The sequence below is a fragment of the Myxocyprinus asiaticus genome, chromosome 47 (assembly GCF_019703515.2).
Source record: "Myxocyprinus asiaticus isolate MX2 ecotype Aquarium Trade chromosome 47, UBuf_Myxa_2, whole genome shotgun sequence".
NCBI classification, from domain to species: Eukaryota; Metazoa; Chordata; class Actinopteri; order Cypriniformes; family Catostomidae; genus Myxocyprinus; species Myxocyprinus asiaticus.
The window spans coordinates 19,279,904-19,296,532 of record NC_059390.1 but is presented as its reverse complement, the minus strand read 5'-3'; the positions used below and the strand labels follow the sequence as shown (position 1 = coordinate 19,296,532).

The 16,629-nt window shown below is 38.7% G+C and overlaps 1 protein-coding gene across 2 annotated transcripts; it reads left to right on the top strand.

Moving 5' to 3' along the window:
* Positions 1-709: 709 nt before the first annotated feature.
* On the top strand, positions 710-16,590 carry LOC127436787 (integrator complex subunit 13-like). 2 transcript variants are annotated; one of them, XM_051691170.1, is made up of 17 exons: positions 710-960; positions 1,587-1,821; positions 2,222-2,296; positions 2,404-2,606; positions 3,181-3,261; positions 3,371-3,461; positions 5,192-5,320; positions 6,487-6,571; positions 8,717-8,809; positions 8,896-8,985; positions 9,465-9,643; positions 9,780-9,944; positions 12,464-12,618; positions 13,766-13,996; positions 15,037-15,176; positions 16,089-16,224; positions 16,328-16,590. In XM_051691170.1, the coding sequence occupies exons 2-17, from the start codon at positions 1,597-1,599 to the stop codon at positions 16,362-16,364; spliced, it is 2,115 nt and encodes a 704-aa protein (XP_051547130.1). In that variant the 5' UTR covers positions 710-960; positions 1,587-1,596; the 3' UTR covers positions 16,365-16,590. The 2 variants fall into 2 exon arrangements, with proteins under 2 accessions (XP_051547130.1, XP_051547131.1); XM_051691171.1 differs by having other exon boundaries at positions 710-977.
* The last annotated feature ends 39 nt before the right edge of the window (positions 16,591-16,629 follow it).

The following is a 16,629-nucleotide window of genomic DNA, read 5'->3' as shown; positions in this document are numbered from 1 at the left end:
ACCTGAAGCACGTTCATCCATTCAGCTATTAGTAGCCTATCTGTTCTCGATGGATCTTCTGTGATCCTTCCCGCGCTGTCAAGTGAAGCGGCGCAACATCAGTTTGGTCTCTCACAGGCTACCCTCTCATTTGTTTGGGTGTGAGATGATAAAATACAGACCGGGTCCGCTATAATACGGAACGCAGTTCTGATCCTTTAAATACCGGATGTTACGGACTGTTGGCAATTGTTATGCGACATATGATGAAAGTTTGTCAATCAACATGCGGACCTAACCTGCCCAATTTTTGACCGGCCCGGTCTTCCCTATTGCCACTCCGGCCTGATATATAATATTATTACCTCTGTCTTGTTGTATTGTTTGTGCACTGGAAGCTTCTGTCACCAAGACAAATTCCTTGGATGTGTAAGCATACTTGGCAATAAAGCTCATTCTGATATATATATATCAGATAATATATATATATATATATATATATATATATATATATATATATATATATATATATATATATATATATATATATATTCAGTTTTTTACTATTAAAAATAAAGAAATTATTTTTTTTCATAGTGAAGACGAAATAAGTAATGGCAAAGTCATTTTGTAAAGGGCTGTTAGCCTTTGGTTGAAAGAATGGCACTTTGCACCAGGACCGTTTTATGCGTTTGTCGGAGTTCCCAGGGAGATATTTGACTGACGGACACGAGTAACTGCATGTTTATTCCCCTGCGCTCTTATTATCGCTGTCAGACTGGCTTCACTAGTTTACCCCGTACCATTTTGTTTTTAGTCCTCTGTTGTCTTTTACGTTTCTGTTTAATTCCCCACACAGTTCCTGACGCAGTTTGTATACACGAGTGTTTTTTGGTTTTCTTCTGTGCACGTTCACCGCAGATGGAAAACAAGATGACGATGCTAGCAGGCTAATGCTAGCTGGTGTTGTTTGACAGACAGGTGAAAAAAATAATCAGGTGTTTTCTTATTAATCATTATAAAAAGCTCCCCAACTATTTGTTTCTTAAAGTATTTCTTTTTTAACACAAAACATTCACAGAAAGAGGCGTTTTTTGTCAACTCGTGGGTAATTTTCTGTTGGTAGTTGTTTACGTTGATGACATGTTCATATTCATAATGTCAGAACATTACACAAAAGCTTCGAAGTCTGCACATATTACTATAGTTATAATTGCATGGGGTGTCAGATCTGTCGTTGATTTGAATTTTTTAATCATCATCATCAAGATTTATTTTAACGTTTATTTGAATGTAGCCTATATATTATTTTCTGTGACTGGTCATAATTTCTTTAAATTTTTCACCATTTTAGTCGTTATTGTCTCCACTAGTTCATTTAAAATGGTCATGCAGTGTGACAATTTAATTTTTAAAGTACAAATGTTCCATGTATTCTTCCAGTTAAAGGTCATTGAAACCGCACGCGTACACTAATTAAGAATTAGAAAAAAGTTGGAGTATAGCTTATCAAACACACAGGACATGTCAGCTTCCTAAAAGTATAATTACCCCAAGAAGCCATAAATGTAATACAACCATTTTATTTTCCTGCCTCTGTGCTGCAGTTTCTTTAAGATGAGGATGTTTTCAGTTTCACACAAGACGGCCTTTGTGGTCGATCACTGCCCGTACATGGCAGAGTCCTGCCGGCAGCTGATCGAGTGTGACATGCTGACCAAAAGCCGCTCACAGGGTGTGATTCCTCTGGCTCCAGTCTCCAAATCTCTATGGACTTGTGCTGTTGAGTGCTCCATGGAGTACTGCCGGATCCTGTATGACATTTACCCCACCAGGAAACTAGTAAGTGTCATTTGAAACCCTGTGCGGCTGCTTAAAGGGCTTGTCCACCTAAAAATTAAAATTCTGTTATCATCTCGCTTTTATATTGTTCCAAACCAGTATAACTTTCTTTATTCTGTGAAGTACAAAAGGAGATGTTATGCAGAATGTGAGAGTCTGACAGCCTCAGTCATCATTCAGTTTCTTTTCATGGAAAAAATATACAATAATAGTGAATGGGGACTAAGGCAAACATTCTGCCTAACATCTCCTTCTGTCTTCCATGGAAGAAATAAATTCATATGGATTTGGAACAACATGAGGTTGAGTAAACGATGACAGCATTTTCATTTAAGTGTAAGCTATCACTTTAATGCAGCGTTAGTAGTGACTCTGCTTACACTTGAGTGTTGTCTCTTAGGTGAACTACATTGTGAGTGATTCTGAGGTTCACATCCTGAACAGCTGGAAGCAGGAAAACCAGAACACACTTGAGGTAAAGCATAGCTCAGTATGCATATCCATATCAAACACCTTGCATGTTCAAGGATAATCTGTTGTGCAGGACATGCGTTGAAGTGTTTGTCTGTGGTGTTTGGTCAGTTGATGGCTGCTTTAGCAGCTGTCGGGCCTCCAAACCCTCGTGAGGATCCTGAATGCTGCAGTGTGCTGCATGGACTGGTGGCCGCAGTTGAATCGCTGTGTAAGATCACAGAATACCAGCACGAGGCTCGTACTTCTCTGATGGACATGGCTGACAGAGTTGCCAATAGAGGGCGCATTATCTGTCTTACTAATGCCAAAAGGTGAGTACAATTAATACATGGAGTACTTATCGTTTAGCAGCTGCTTTATTTCCTGAGCAACACACCTTACTTTGGATGTCGAGATTGAACTTCAGGAGTAACCTGCGGTTAAATGTCTTGCACAAAGGTGATAAGATCTGCATTGCTATATAGTCCCAGATCATTAACCCTTAGGCTAACACAACTGATATTAATTTTCCACTTGGGGGTCAAAAATTACATAGAATTGCATGGAAGAAAAAGACCGAGCCATATATAGGTATATGGACCAGAATATCATATAGACTTAGGAGTGGACTCATTTGATTTGGGCCAGTAAGCAACCACCCATAACACCCCAGCAACTGCAAAGCAGTGTGCTAAAAAAATACTCTGAATACCTTAGCAACCACATTGCTGTTCCCAGCAACCACCCACAAAACCCTAACATTTATGTAGAAACAAGCACAGCTTAAATTAAACAGATACATTAAAATCTAGTTAAGCTATGTTTCAGTTATAAATATTCTGACTTTAAGGGCAGTTGAGGAGTAACTTTGCTCTACTAATAAAAGACGCTGTCTCTCTTTTTCAGTGATACTCATGTCAGAATGCTGGAGGACTGTGTACTGGAAACCATTCAGGAGCAGAACAAACTGGCTGCAGGATCTGATCGGTTAGTTGTGATATTAAGAAGTAAGAGTAAAGAAGTTTTGCTTTGATTTGCATGGTATTAATATGCTCATATTTCTGGTTTCTCCTTATGTTGTGTTTGATCTGTGCAGACTGATGCCTATTCAGCAGTGTGAGCTTGTGCTGGTCCACATCTACCCACAGGGCGACGACACTCTGGTCTCAGACCGCCAAAAGAAAGAGGTGAAAGTCTACAGCCTCTCTCTTTATTATTGCTAAATGAACAATTAGTGGGTTATTCCATGCCAAATAAACCAATTTCAGAAACTTCCCCAGCTGAAGTTTTTTTCTTTTTTTTTTTTTTTTTTTTTTAAGAAAGAGAGACATTAATGAAGATGAAAGCCAAAATCTTAAATTCTAAGAATCAATATTTACTGAGTATTACATTATTTTGTTTAAAGGGGGGCAAAATGACTATTTTAGCCTATGGTAGATTTTTTTTTTTTTACAGACTGTGATGACGCGTTTCTACCGTAAATCTATCAAACTTTTTAAAAATATTTTTTATTGATTTATTATTTAGTGTAAATGTATAACATTATGCTTTGTGTTATATTACCCTGGAGTAAGTTTAAAAATACTAGTTAATACTAGTAACTCCAGAAATATTAAATATGTCTTAAAAGGGATAAATATTAAAAGGGATAGTTCACCCAAAAATGAAAATTCTCTCATCATTTACTCACCCTCATGCCATCCCAGATGTGTATGACTTTATATTCATCTGCTGAACACAAACATAGATTTTTAGAAGAATATCTCAACTCTGTAGGTCCATACAATGCAAGTGAATGGGTGCCAACATTTTGAAACTCCAAAATCCACATAAGGGCAACAAGATAGTACTCCAGATGACTCTGGTGGTTAAATCCGTATCTTCTGAAGAGATATGATAGGTGTGGGTGAGAAACTGATAAATATTTAAGTCCTTTTTCCATCACTTTCACTTTCTCCTCCTCCTGTTTTTGGTGATTCACATTCTTCGCATCGCCCCCTACTTGGCAGGGAAGAGAATTTATGATTAAAAAAATGACTTAAATATTGATCTCTGATTTCTCTGATATTTTGAAATATTGATTGTTTCTCACCAACACATATCATATTGTGCCTGAACACATCTATTTAACCACTGGAGTCGTATGGATTACTTTTATGCTCCCTTTATGTGGATTTTGGTGCTTCAAAATTTTGGCACCCATTCACTTGCATTGTTTAGACCTACAGAGCTGAAATATTCTTCTAAAATCTTAATTTTTGTTCTGCAGAAGAAAGTAAGTCATACAGGTCTGGGATGGCATGAGGGTGAGTAAATGAGAGAATTTTTATTTTTGGGTGAACTATCCCTTTAACTATACTGTTAGAATCTAGTTCAGAACAAACTTTTCTTTTTGGTCCTTCACGCTGTGGTAAAATCCCAGATAATTGGGGCTCCCAATGAAGCACCATTCTTAAATTGTTAAACTTGACACATTTTCAATGGACGAAAGCTGAATGTGGGTCACATACAGTAGTATGAAGTTGGTTTTTCTTGTCTAACAAAACAAAGGTCTGAAGTACCAAAAATGACAAAAAAATTTAACCAAATGAAAACTCTCTTATATTTTGGCTTCTTCCAAGTAGCCTCTCTTTACTTAGATTACTGCTCTGCACACTTTGGACATTCTCTCAACCAACTTCATGAGGTGCCACCTAGGATGCTTTATAAACACTATTGAAGGAGTCCCCATCCATTAAAAAAAATAAATGAAATTACAGTTTTGTAAAGAAATTCATACCTAGGTGCCAGTTATATTTGAGAAACATAAATTCCGCTGAGTATGGCTAAACTTTGAAGTCTTTATATTATCCTGATTACTATTTATGTCCTAAATTTTGTAGTATATGTCTTTCTCTCTACTCTGTGTATGTTGCAGCTCTCATCAGTGTTGAGCAGTGAGGTTCACAGTGTGCGTGCTGGACGCTATCTGGCCTCTAAACTGAATGTGCTGGTTCAGCAGCACTTTGATTTGGCCTCCACCACCATCACTAACATCCCCATGAAGGTCAGAATTACTGTCAAACACTTTCCTCTCTGCCTGTCTCTCTCTGCCTCTCTTCATCACTTGTATGCACTGTATCAGTTAATTCTTACACAGCTGCTGTTTTCATGGTTTATTGTTTGTTTTGTTAGCCTACATTAAATGTCTGTGAGCAGGTCAGTACTTCACCAGAGTTACTATTACTACTCCAGAGCAAAACCCCGTACCCTCATCCAGCTCTTGCTAATCTCGGATAAAAAAAAAAAAAAAGAGGAGCTTTTAAGGAGCTTTCATTCAATTAGGATCAACTAGTTTTAAAAGCTTTTACATGAGTATGATTATAGCAAGGAAACACTTCTGAAAATGTGTAAAATGGTATTATTTAAAGTCAACGTGAAATAAACATTTTCAATATTAAATTGAATAAAACATGTTCCTTGTACACAATTCAACGAACAAAAGTCCAAAAACTTTTGTCTTCGTTATCTTTTATCAAATAGTATTGAATATTCTAACATATGTCACATTATGAAAATAAAATGGGTTGTGAATGGCGTTTCATGTTGACTTTACAGACATATAATGTTTGGCTTGCAGATTGCAGATATTTCTGATTAGCATTCGGCTGGATGGACAATTGACCCTCTAGAACCCCATCACCCCATAGACCTTAGACCGCCTCTCTATCAGGGTGATCTCTCCCTCTACTCTCTTGTTTTTGCTATCTCTCTCTCTTACTTCTCCTGGGTGATATCTCTTTCCTTCGTTGGGTGTGGCCGGATGTGAAGTGTCTTTCATTGGTGGCTTGTGTTGTTGTAACTCAAAGCCGCAGTTCCCTGCAGAAGCATACTAGTGTTAGGGTGTGTGTATTTGAGGACATAACAGTGACCCCAAAGATGAAACGTCCTGCTCCACAGAGTCCACCAATCTCTTTTCTCCTGATCCTTCTCCTCTTCCCGTTATGTTTTGTGTGTAAGCTCCATTTGTATCTTCAAAGCCTTCATCTCCACGGCATATGATCCAGCTGGAAGTTTCAGAGATCTTGGTGAAAATCAGATCTGAGGGCACAGTTATGTTGTAAGCTGTGCTTCTCAAACATGAAAGCAGCAGTAGATTGTGGTGTGTTGTAGTGTAGAGTCCCAGCTGCTGATATACAGTATATATGTGTGTTTTTCCCTGTGTTTGAGAAGGAGGAGCAGCACGCTAACACTTCTGCAAATTATGATGTTGAGCTATTGCACCATCGGGATGCTCATATGGAATTCATCAAGAGTGGTGAGTGTTATCAGTCCCTCTTTACATCAATAATTCAACACAACCTTCATTTCACTACATCAGGCAGTTGGACATGAGATCAGAGCAACTGCTCAGACAGATCACACACCCAAAAATGGGTGGGGATCGATGCCTTTTTCATGCATCGGTAATCAGAATTTTCTAGATGATTATCGATTTATATAGGCATTTTTTCAGATATATAAAAAGGGCTACTCGTTGCACAATAGTTTTTGTCTCTTCATGCTTACTAACACAACTTTGGGGAAGTGTGAATGGCAGGGTAACTTAAAGTGGCTCGCACACCAGACGCGTGTGGCTGACGATATGGTGTGTTCTAAAATCGAAACAATTATTTTTTATGAAAGTACGCAAACCGCCGCCATTCTGTGTCAGTCGGCAATGCCCAGATATGACTCCGGAGGCTGTTCAAAATTCTGCAGCGCCACGGAGCGCAACTCGTGTAGTTTTTCATTAAATTCAATTTATATAGCCTACACAATGTATTTGCTGTTACAAGTATGACTCTTTGTGGTTTGACAGTTTAACCCTCCTATGGTCTTCATAAATGAGCCCTACCTTTGGTCCTCCCACTCCTTTTTAAATTTTATATTTTATCACAACTTATGCATTTGGATATATATTTAGACATTATCAAACTATTAAACATCTCGTCAAAGTTTAGCATTTTAAAATTTATTTGAAGTGTCAGTTTTTGCTGTTAAAAGAAATTAACTGCAAAATTGTACAAATTCAATTAGAGTATAAAACAGAAGAATCAGAGTAAATGCTTTACAATTTCAAACTTTCTATAGCAAAAATTTATTTTGCAAATATTTTCAAGTCAGTGAGGTGAACAGCAATAATGCACAACAATAAATGCATAAGAACAAACAGTAAACAATAAAAACAGTAAGAACAGTAAAGAATGATGCAATGTCTTTATGCATTCATGCATCCGTGGCAGCGTGTAGTTATGATGGTATGCCGTGTACCTTACAGATGGATTTTTTGCTCACCATGCTGGTTCAATGTCTCTTGGGAAGCTGTCTGCACACCTTTATTTCTGTTTGTTATGTTGTGCGTTTTGTCTCTTGGCTGTTTTAATCTCACCCATTTATTTCTGTGTGTGTGTGTGTGTGTGTGCGCGCGCACGCGCGTGTGTGTGTTCTGCACTGTGGGTGTGTTATTGTCTCACCCCCTTATTTCTGAGTGTGTGTGTGTGTTTAGCATTGTGACTGATTTATTGATTTTATTTGACAAATAAAAGAAAATGCTCTGTGTTATGGTCTCACCAGTTCATTTGTGTGTGTGGATGTGAATGTTTTACACTCTGGATGTTTTATAGTCTTACCCTTTGATTTCTGTGTGTGTTTTTCTACATTTTGGTTTAATTATTGATTGTATTTGACAGATCAAAAAAAATTGCTCTGTGTCATGGTCTTTACCATTAATTTTCAATGTTCGGTCAATTTTGACCACGAAGACCAAAGGTGATGCTTTTTGTTTTTTTTACGACCCCTTAAACTTATCGAATCATGCCCAAATGTTTTTGTTTTTTGCACTGAGTCTTGTACCTCTCCGATAAAGGAAACCATTTTTATTAAATCTGCAAAAGTGATTCCAGTCTAAAATGACCGAAGACCGTAGGAGGGTTAAGTGAAACCTATTAAAGACTACATACAGAGAAATTGCATCATAAACGTTGCTATTTCTAATCAGTTTGCGCAATTACACCAGTTTCACACACTAACCTGAGAATTCGTAAACGTCACGTTATTCATTCTTGACACACAAAAATTTTCATAAATTTTGTGTAAATGGATTCACAACCTTGGACTCCCACCTGCACCACATCGACATGTCCTGTGTGTAATACATTATCTGTGCCTTGTCCTACTCACGACTGGCATCACCCCCTTGTTCTCTCCCAAAGCTATGATGCAGACTACATTAAACGGAAGGCCAATAGACAGTAATTTGGAAAGCACACAAATTAGGCTTCTAATTCAAATGTTGGCTAAAGTTAATACATCGATGCTTCAATTTCTTGAGAAAATAACATGTCGATCAAGAATCGATGTAACAATATTTTATGACATTCCTAATCATATTGCTGTTTGTCTCCGCTTGTTTTGTGTGTAGGTGATTTGCACATGGCTGGCAGCACCAGCAGAGACAGTGGCCTGAAGGAAACAGTTACACTCAAATGGTGCACTCCACGTACCAACAGTGTAGGTGAGTGCTTGAAACTCTGAAAAAGTGTTGTCCTCAGCTTTTAATTTCATATGACTGATGTGTTTTGTGATTTTATTTTTTGGAAGAGCTACATTACTGCACTGGGGCCTATCGCATTTCTCCTGTTGACGTCAACAGCCGACCATCTTCCTGTCTCACCAACTTCCTGTTGAACGGTACTTGCAAACTTAACTGATTTAAATGTCTTAAAGTCAACATGAAATCAAAATGCACCCTATTTACAGTACTTTTATTAACAATCATTCCTGGTCTTATTGTGAATGAGTCATCGGTGCTTGCTGTTCCAAAGAAAACATTTGTCTGCATAATCTTTAATCAAAATGTAATAGCTTGCTCTGCCTCTGAAACAACTTCCCTTTTTTCTCCAAGTCCTCTTATTTCACGGTCATGATCCAATCAACTCCAAAAGGATAAATACAAGTCCTGCCATACATTTTCATTTGGACATATGTCACATTACTAAAGTAAAATGGGTCTGTGAACTTCATTTCATGTTGACTTTAAGAGTCACTTCATATATTCTCATTCAGAGCTGGTGTTTCTTTGCTCCAGTAATGGAGAGAGAAGATGTGATATGAATGTATAGCAATTTAACCTTAATTGCCTCCTGTCATTTTGTCTGGTGTCTTTCCAGGTCGATCAGTGCTGCTTGAGCAGCCCCGAAAGTCAGGGTCAAAGGTCATTAGTCACATGTTGAGCAGTCATGGAGGGGAGATCTTTCTGCATGTGCTGAACAGCACTCGCTCCACACTCGAAGACCCGCCCTCCATCAGCGAGGGCTGCGGGGGACGAGTGACCGACTACCGCATCACTGTAAGCTCAGCCAGCACTGCCTGACCTCTCAGCTTTGACCTTCTGAATGAACTGACCTCCCGAACGTTTTTAGAGAAACATTTGTATTTCCTATGCCAGGGTGTAGAGTAAATTTGCTGTTAATCTCTGTCTGCAGGACTTTGGTGAGTTTATGCGAGAGAATCGTCTGACTCCGTTTCCAGACACAATGGTAGATACAGCAAGCAAAACTCCACTTGAGAGAGCCAAAGCCCAGCTAGAGCGGCACACACGGTACTGGCCAATGATCATCTCTCAAACAACGATCTTCAACATGCAGGCGGTGAGAGACACCATCTAATCATTGAGTTTCTTCTTTTCTCCAATGAAATTATCTTTTGATGGATGCATTTGGTCAGCATTTACTCCTTTGTGAGTTTTAGTCATGCCAAGGTTTATTATTTTGTTCATTTGTATTTGCTTCTGTGGGATTGTTTACATCTTTGTGTTTGTCGTAGTGCAAATACAGTGCTGTGAAAAGGTATTTGCCCCCATCATGATTTCTTCTGTTTTTGTGTATTTTTCATACTAAATTGTTTAAGATTTTAAACAAGATATAACATAAAACAAAGGCAACCTGAGTAAACACAAAATACAGTTTTCAAATATATATATTTTTTTATTGAAGCAAAAAAGTTATCCAACACCTATATCACCTATAACTACCCCCTTAAACTTAATAGCTGTTTGTGCCACCTTTAGCCCCTTAAACATAATAGCTGGTTGTGCCACCTTTAGCAGCAACAACTGCAACCAAACGCTTTCAACTGGAGATCAGTCTTTCACAACGCTGTGGTGGAATTTTGGCCCACTCTTCTTTGCAGAACTGCTTTAGTTCAGTCACATTGGAGGGTTTTCAAGCATGAATTGCCCATTTAAGGTCCTGCCACAGCATCTCAATCGGGTACAAGTCAGGACTTTGACTAGGCCACTCCAAAACTTTAATTTTGCTTCATTTGAGCCATTCAGAGGTGGACTTACTCCTATGCTTTGGATCATTGTCTTGCTGCATAATCCAGCTGCATTTGAGCTTCAACTCACAGAATGATGACTGGATGTTCTCCTTTAGGATTTTCTGGTAGAGAGCAGAATTCATGTTTCCCTCAATTATTGCAAGTCGCCCTGGCCCTGAATCAGCAAAGCATCCCCACACCATCACACTACCACCATCATGCTTGACCATAGGTATGATGTTCTTTTTGTGGAATTTTGTGTTTGATTTACACCAGATGTAACGGGACACCTGTCTTCCAAACAGTTCCACTTTCGACTCATCAGTCCTCAGAACATTCTCCCAAAAGGTTTGAGGATCATCAAGGTGTGTTTTGGCAAAATTCAGATGGGCCTTGATGTTCTTCTTGTTTAGCAGTGGGTTTTACCTCGCCACTTTTCCATGGATGCTATTTTTGGCCAGTGTCTTTCTGATAGAGGCCTGCAGTTCCTTGGATGTTGTCCTTGGGTTTTTGGGACTTCCTGGATGAATCATCGCTGTGCTCTTGGAGGAATTTTGGAAGGTCGGCCACTTCTGGGAAGGTTCAATACTGTGCCAAGTTTTCTCTATTTGGAGGTAATGGCTCTCACTGTGATTCTTTGGAGTCCCAGAGCCTTTGAAATAGCTTTGCAACCCTTCCCAGACTGATGTATTTCAATCACCTTTTTCCTCATCATTTCTTGAATTTCTTTCGACCTTGGCATAGTGTGCTACTGGGTGAGACCTTTTAGCCAACTTCATGCTGCTGAAAAAGTTCTATTTAGATGTTGATTTGATTGAATAGGGCTGGCAGTAATCAGGCCTGGGTGTGTCTAGTCCAGCTGAACCCCATTATGAATGCAGTTTCATAGATTTGGGGATTTAGTAACTGGGGGAAAATACTTTTTCACACAGTCCCAGTGGTATTGGATAACGTTTTTGCTTCAATAAATAACATTATCATTTAAAAACTGTATTTTGTGTTTACTCAGATGTTATGTTAGATTTTGTTTGAATTTCTGAAACAATTTAGTATGAGATGTACACAAAAACAGAAGAAATCAGGATGGGGGCAAAACATTTTCCACAGCACTGTATAGAGTATCAGTAAAACTTTTGAACACACTTGAGTGAATTTGTTTCATTTTGGATTAATTTTTGGATCTAAAAGTTTACACTTGAAATTTTGGAGGCAAGTATAAATTGGATGTACCTACAGGTATGCATTTATTTACCAGTCTAAATGTGTTTAATACTTCAGTGCTGTTTAAAAAGCATCCGAGGTGAAGTTGGATAAGAGAATGGCCGAAATATGTGGAGCTGCAACAGTGTTTCCCACATGATTTTGTGAGACTGTGGTGGGTTGACCTCAGACCTTCAAGGGGGGTCCGGGTGCATGCTCCCCCGTAAGAAAATGTAAAGTTAAATGCATCAATCTGGTGTACTTTAAGAGCAAAATTAAGGGGCTAGATCTATGAAGACCTTTGTGCTCTTGTAAACAATTTTGTGCTCTAGTAGTAATTTAATCATAAACACGTTGGTTGTATAGATATGAATGGTGATGACACAGCAAAAAAGTCACTGACTGACTGGGAATAAGAGAAGCTTTGCCGAAGCGGGCCGCCACAGTCTAGGTAATTAATGGGAAACACTGTGCAATCTAGGCAGAGTGAAAATAGAGTGAATTTTCTTTTATTATTTTAAGGTCTTGCATTTGTGTTATTTTATAGTTTTTATGACTTTACTGTTATTTAAAGATGTGGAAAATAATAATAAAGTATGAGTAGTTGTGTCCTAACTTTTGACTGGTTGTGTGCGTGTGTTTGTTCCAGGTGGTGCCGTTAGCTAACCTCATTGTGAAGGACACTCTAACAGAAGAGGATGTGCTGACCTGTCAGAAAACAGTCTATAATCTTGTTGATATGGAGAGGAAGAGTGACCCTCTGCCCATCTCAACTGTCGGCTCCAGAGGAAAAGGTCCCAAACGGTAGGAGTATCTATTTGTGCATGTAACTCTAGAAATCTTAGATATCTGTATTAGTTAGGGCTGCAACAGTACATGTATCCGTGCCGAACCGAACAAATACAGGGTCTTCGGTATGGTACATGCAGTCACACGAATGTGTACATATCTTAGCATGTGTGAAACCAATATTAAAACAACATATAACAAACCGCATAGAATTAAAATGAAAAAAGATTGCAGAGCAACACGGGACCGCACAGAACCAAAACTTAACAGAACAGAGCCCAACACAGTACACTAGAAACTGTGGATCAGATAAATGCATGTGAAGTTTATACTAGCTAGCTCTCTATTTTTCCCAACTGTGATGGAGCTGAACAACATATAAATATGTCGGACTTAAATAAGCCAGAGATTTAAGACCCGCCGCCATCTCTAAAATCTGTTGTTAAGGAGCATTATGGTTTTGCAGGTAGCTACAGTAATACTGGGCATCGAGTAGTGAACAGGACGAAGGCTGTGTGTCGGCTTTGTTTCACCGAAGTCGGGTATGTCTCAGGAAGCACTCATTTGCGGCGACATTAGCCACATGTGTCTCTTGAGTTTATGGGAGCAAAGCATAAACAGCCTGTGCAAGTTAGTCTCGCCACGGCATTCAAGCAGCCTCTAGCTGCAAGCTCAGACAGGGTTCAAGCGATAACAAATGCCAGAGGAGTAATATTTCAACAGCAGGGGATATTGTCAATGCTAACAGATCCGCCCTGGACTTGTACAAGTGGTGAGCTGAAAGGCAAAAGACAGAAATCTGCACTGCTAATGTCTTAATTTTGTTACAGTTTTTTAAACTTTTATTATTATTTATGTATTTATATAATGTGCATATAAGAGGCTCTTAAGTTTTTTATTGTAATTCCGTTGAAGAAATTTACATAGTGCAGTCATGTATAAATTAGCCTTCACAATAAGAATTGTTGCCCATCAGCCACTGTTTCAAAATGAATAATTTAAAGTGATATTCTTTGTTTTCCCTGCTGTACCAAAACCGTACCGAACCATGACTCCAAAACCAAGGTACGTACCGAACCATATTATACCGTTGCAGCCCCAGTATTAGTAAATACACATCCAAAATGTGTGTGACTTGATGTGGTTTTGTTTGTGTTTGTAGTGATGAGCAGTATCGGATCATGTGGAATGAGCTGGAGACGCTGGTAAAGACTCATGTGGGCACCAGTGAGCGGCACCAGCGTGTACTGGACTGTATCGGTGCCTGCCGAAGCAAACCCCCAGAGGAGGAGGAGAGGAAAAAAAGAGGAAGGAAAAGGGAGGATAAAGAGGACAAAACTGAGAAAAATGGCAAAGACCCAGAGGAGAAGAGCTGGACCACAGACTCTGAGAGGTTAGAGTGCTAGCCACAGTACAAGTTTCAAAAAACAAGTAACAAACCTTGAAATGGGACAATAAGAAATGACAACATATATTGTGATGAAGTACATTCTATATATGTGGTGTATTAAAGTATTTTAAGTATTTTAGTAATCTTGATATTTATTGGAAAATAAATCCATGATATCGATGATAAACTTTTGAGTAATTTTCGATATTTCGCTTTTATTGTACATCTAGACAATCAGGTGTGTGTCGTTAAAAACGCAAGCAGCTCATCAAAGTTATACACATGACTAGCTAACTGAATTACAGATATGAATTCAGCTGGTTAGGAAGTGCTAGCGGCTAAACTAGCTAACCAGCTAATATGATAACGTTATATACCGATTAAGACAGCACTGACAATGCAATACTGCTATCGACTGAACACAACAGCAACCATGACATCAACCCCAGTGCTGTTTATTTATGTACTATGTCATGATCCATAGCGCTGTCACATCCGCTAATTTTTTGATACAGGCAAGAAAGTCTTTCCGTGGATGTAATGACTTTTAGGCTACTTCAGTAACGTCATGTACGGGTTACATAGTGTCAGGCCAACACCAGGAAGAAGAGCACTGTTGGAAACTTAAAAATGAATGACCATAAGGAATGTCAAACGTCAATGGAAGACCATGATATTATGGGGAATAAAGGTCACACACCTTATCTAGGATTAAATCCCAAACTGAGTATACTTCTTGAACTTAAAATTAAAAGGTAGCTTACCCTGTGGAGTTTACATTCATTCTTGATGTCTAACAAACATCTGGAATGCATTTCCTTCCCCAGTAATGGTAAAATGCATGTCCTGATAAATAGTGATACTGAATGATATGAAAAAATATATTGTGTTAATATTTTTGGCCATATTGCCCAGCCCTACTTCAAAGTGCATTTAACAAGCCACAGCTACTTTCAGATTGATGACTGTGAACTTCAATTTCTTCATTAATCACCTGGTCTGTGTCTATGATTCTGATGGAATAAGTGCTATTTCCTCTCCAGGCTGAAGGGGGTGATGGAGCGTGAGAAGGATGAACAGAGTGAATGTGAGATCATTAAAGATTCGCCAGACTCTCCAGAGCCCCTGAACAAGAAACCTCGCTTAGCCATAGAGGAGCAGCAGCCTCCAGAGAAATCTAAAGGTTCACTTTTATGTTTTATTGAATGGAAATCAAGCATTTCTCATGATGATATTTGTATCGATGATGTAGTAATTCACGCTGGATTATTGTACAGATTTTAACATAATCCTTTTATCAATGGAAAGCTGTACAGAAAATTCTTAATTTTGGTGATGCTTGAGAATGTGTAACAGCTTTCCTTATCTACAAGCTGTTTTACATGGTACACTTTTCCCAGTTTATTTTCAATGTGAGAGAGCATATGCAGCACTGAAAGCTTGTCAAGCTTGCATACGAAAATCCTGTCACACACAGCTTTAATGTGGTCAAAGAACAACGTGGAAGTAAAATAAATGCTATTTTATTTTGTTAATATTAACAAAATATCCTTCATCTCCTCATTCAGAGATACAGCCTGTTATCGCCTTCTAGCATTCCTTTAGTTGAAACGGTTGCGGGCGACTGCTTGCTTTGGTTCCATGTAAAATGCCTTTAACAGTCCTGAAAGTGGATGCATTACAAGATGCTCATTGCAGTTTGACAACATCACAAATTACACACATTGCACAAGCTAACAAACAAACATGCAAACTGAGTGCACACATACCGAGGGACCTTTTGTGGACCTTTATGATGTTTTACCAATTACATCCTTGATTAAGGCTCTTCGAAAGAAGTACCAGCTGCCTCAAGCACATCATATTTTAGAGTAAGCAATAAGCCACGATGATGTTCTTAGACAGAAACATCTGTGTAATCATCATCCATGTGCCTGTGTGAATGGAAAAAAACATTTGCATGACCATTTCAAGACCATTGCATGGTGCCCAGTCAGAATGTGGCATGACAAGGTACGGCAGCCAATCAGATCCATTCTTTAGTGATCTACGATAAGTCGAAAGAGCTGTCAAAATGAGCTCTCTTCTTTTTCAGGTCCTGTCTCTCTACTTAGTCTTTGGACCAACCGAATCACCCAAGCCAACTCCAGAAAACATCAGGAGTTTGCAGGAAGATTGACTTCTGTGAATAACAAGGCTGAGCTTTATCAACATCTGAAAGAGGAAAATGGGTTTGTTGAACTCCTGTGTTTGTCTAATCATGTGCCCTGTTATCACATTAATCAGTAGGATTACAGTCCATTTGTGGCTACTAACTTTGTCTTTTGTCATTAGGATGGATGCTCATGAGAATGGAAAAGCCACTAGATGATGTGTGGAGCATGCCTCTTCTCATCACTGCAGGATCATTGATTGGTTGAGATACTGTGATTTAGTGACCTTGCGGCATGAAATCAAGATGATGTTTGCCAGGATGCTGGCTTTGTGCCAGGCAAAGAACAATGTTGTTTTTATAAGGAGACACTTTTTATATGCTTAAGTTTGTACAAAGAATTTGAAATATTCTGAAACTGTAGAATAAAAATGCTTGTAAAGTGTTTGGTTCATTGTTTGTATTTTGTGAGTATTTTGCCTGA